At 39.3% G+C, this 1,698-nt stretch overlaps 1 protein-coding gene across 1 annotated transcript in view; it reads left to right on the top strand.

The window, feature by feature from the left end:
* Positions 1-1,557: 1,557 nt before the first annotated feature.
* The window catches only part of LOC308101335 (homocysteine-responsive endoplasmic reticulum-resident ubiquitin-like domain member 2 protein), a gene marked incomplete at both ends in the record, with an annotated part of 1,098 nt that continues 957 nt past the window's right edge, over positions 1,558-1,698 (top strand). Inside the window, one exon of the mRNA XM_080450759.1 lies at positions 1,558-1,698. This exon is cut by the window's right edge and continues 957 nt beyond it. Within this exon, the coding sequence (XP_080306885.1) occupies positions 1,558-1,698 (141 nt within the window).

Genomic DNA, 1,698 nt, shown 5'->3' on the forward strand with positions numbered 1-1,698 from the left:
GAAAACTTCTCTTAAATGAGTGTATTCATCCAAATGAAAGGTCATACAGCATAATTTTAGAAGCAAAGACATAATAAAAAATATGAATGGTGATTCATATTAGGATAATTGGTTCAATTTATCCCAAGGCATTTGGTTCATCTTGCCCCATGGCCACCATTTTGACCTAACCTGGCTAGCTTAATGCTTCAGGCTAATCTTTAGCTAAATGATTCACATGGTTTTATACATTGGAATATCACCAACATGCATGATATATAAGTTTCAACCTGGGTACATTTGCTTTAAAATAAAAATCATTATACCAGAAAAGTAAAAAATTAACTTTGACCAGCAAAAAACACTTTTTTGTGTAGAAATATGCTTATCACTTTGCCCATGTGTCTCTCAACTTCACAGCCAGGTGGAAATGATGGGTGTGTCCTGATTTTAAGGTCACATGACAACTCATGTGTATAGTTTTAAAGATACAGGGGGTGGTTCAACTTACCCAGAGGTTCATCTTACCCCGTTCTCCCCTAGGGGTTTAATATAGTCAAACTCCCATTTTGTAAATATTGTTTCCATACAGATCAGTCCAACATGGTGGAGAGAAATCAACTAAACACCAGGATCAACAACCTGACTGAAGAGAGAGATGACCTGAAGTGGAGACTCTGTGGTCAGTGAGGCATCATCATTGTTTTCATTCATTATACAATATCATGTTGTTCTTTATTTGTCATTAATTTGAGCAAATTAAAGAACAGTGGCTAATTTTATTGTGTACAACTGGATATTATACCAAACGATCCCTTTGGACTTCTTCAGAACATCTGACGGTATGCTTACACCTACAGGTCACACTTAATGGACAATTGATATGAATCCACTCAGGGTAATTCCTATGTTAATTCACGCTGTTGACACGCGACAGCTTTTGTAAGCTTTGGCAGGAGATGTCAATGGTTGTCTTTAAGCGATACGCAATGTGCACATGAGATCTACAAGCTCACAACATGTCACATTGCAACACGTTGTGAGTTTGTATATTTTCAAATAGCCTAGGTATAAAATAGGGCTAAAGTGGATAATGTATGTTTTATAATGTAATAATTTATATCTACAAAGTAACTAGTATCTAAAGTTTTCAAATAATTGTAGTGGAGTAAAAGTACAATATTTGCCTCTGAGATGTAGTGGAGCAGAAGTCAAAGTATAGACAATTGGAAATATTGAAATTGAAAAAAGTGGAATGAGCGTGCAGTGAGCACTGCACCACTGGTCAATGCAACATGTGTAGGTTTTCAGCCTGTCCTGTAAATAAACTATGGACTGGCAGAGATACTAAACCCATCCCATAACCTGGCATCTTCTAATGTTGCCATAGGTTGTGATAGCCAAACCTTGGCTGAATCATCAAATCAGATCAACTCTCAGGCATGCTGCTCATGACCGCTGTCCAATCACAGCTCTTCTTTCTGCCTGTGAGTGTCGTAAACCATTACGTACGACCGTGAGAGTATATAAGCTTGTGTAAAGGGCCAAAGAGTTCAATGAAGAACATTGAAAAGCACCATGTCAGACACGTATCCCAGCGAATCGTCCGCCAAAGACCAGCCTCAGGTGCACTCAGGCAGGCTGCTGCGGGACCACCCACAGCTCCGAGATGTGCTCAGGAAGCAGGACGAGTACATGCTGCACCTGGTCAACTCCACT

This window comes from Gymnoscopelus braueri, assembly GCF_963280865.1.
Source record: "Gymnoscopelus braueri genome assembly, chromosome: 15".
Taxonomy (NCBI): domain Eukaryota; kingdom Metazoa; phylum Chordata; class Actinopteri; order Myctophiformes; family Myctophidae; genus Gymnoscopelus; species Gymnoscopelus braueri.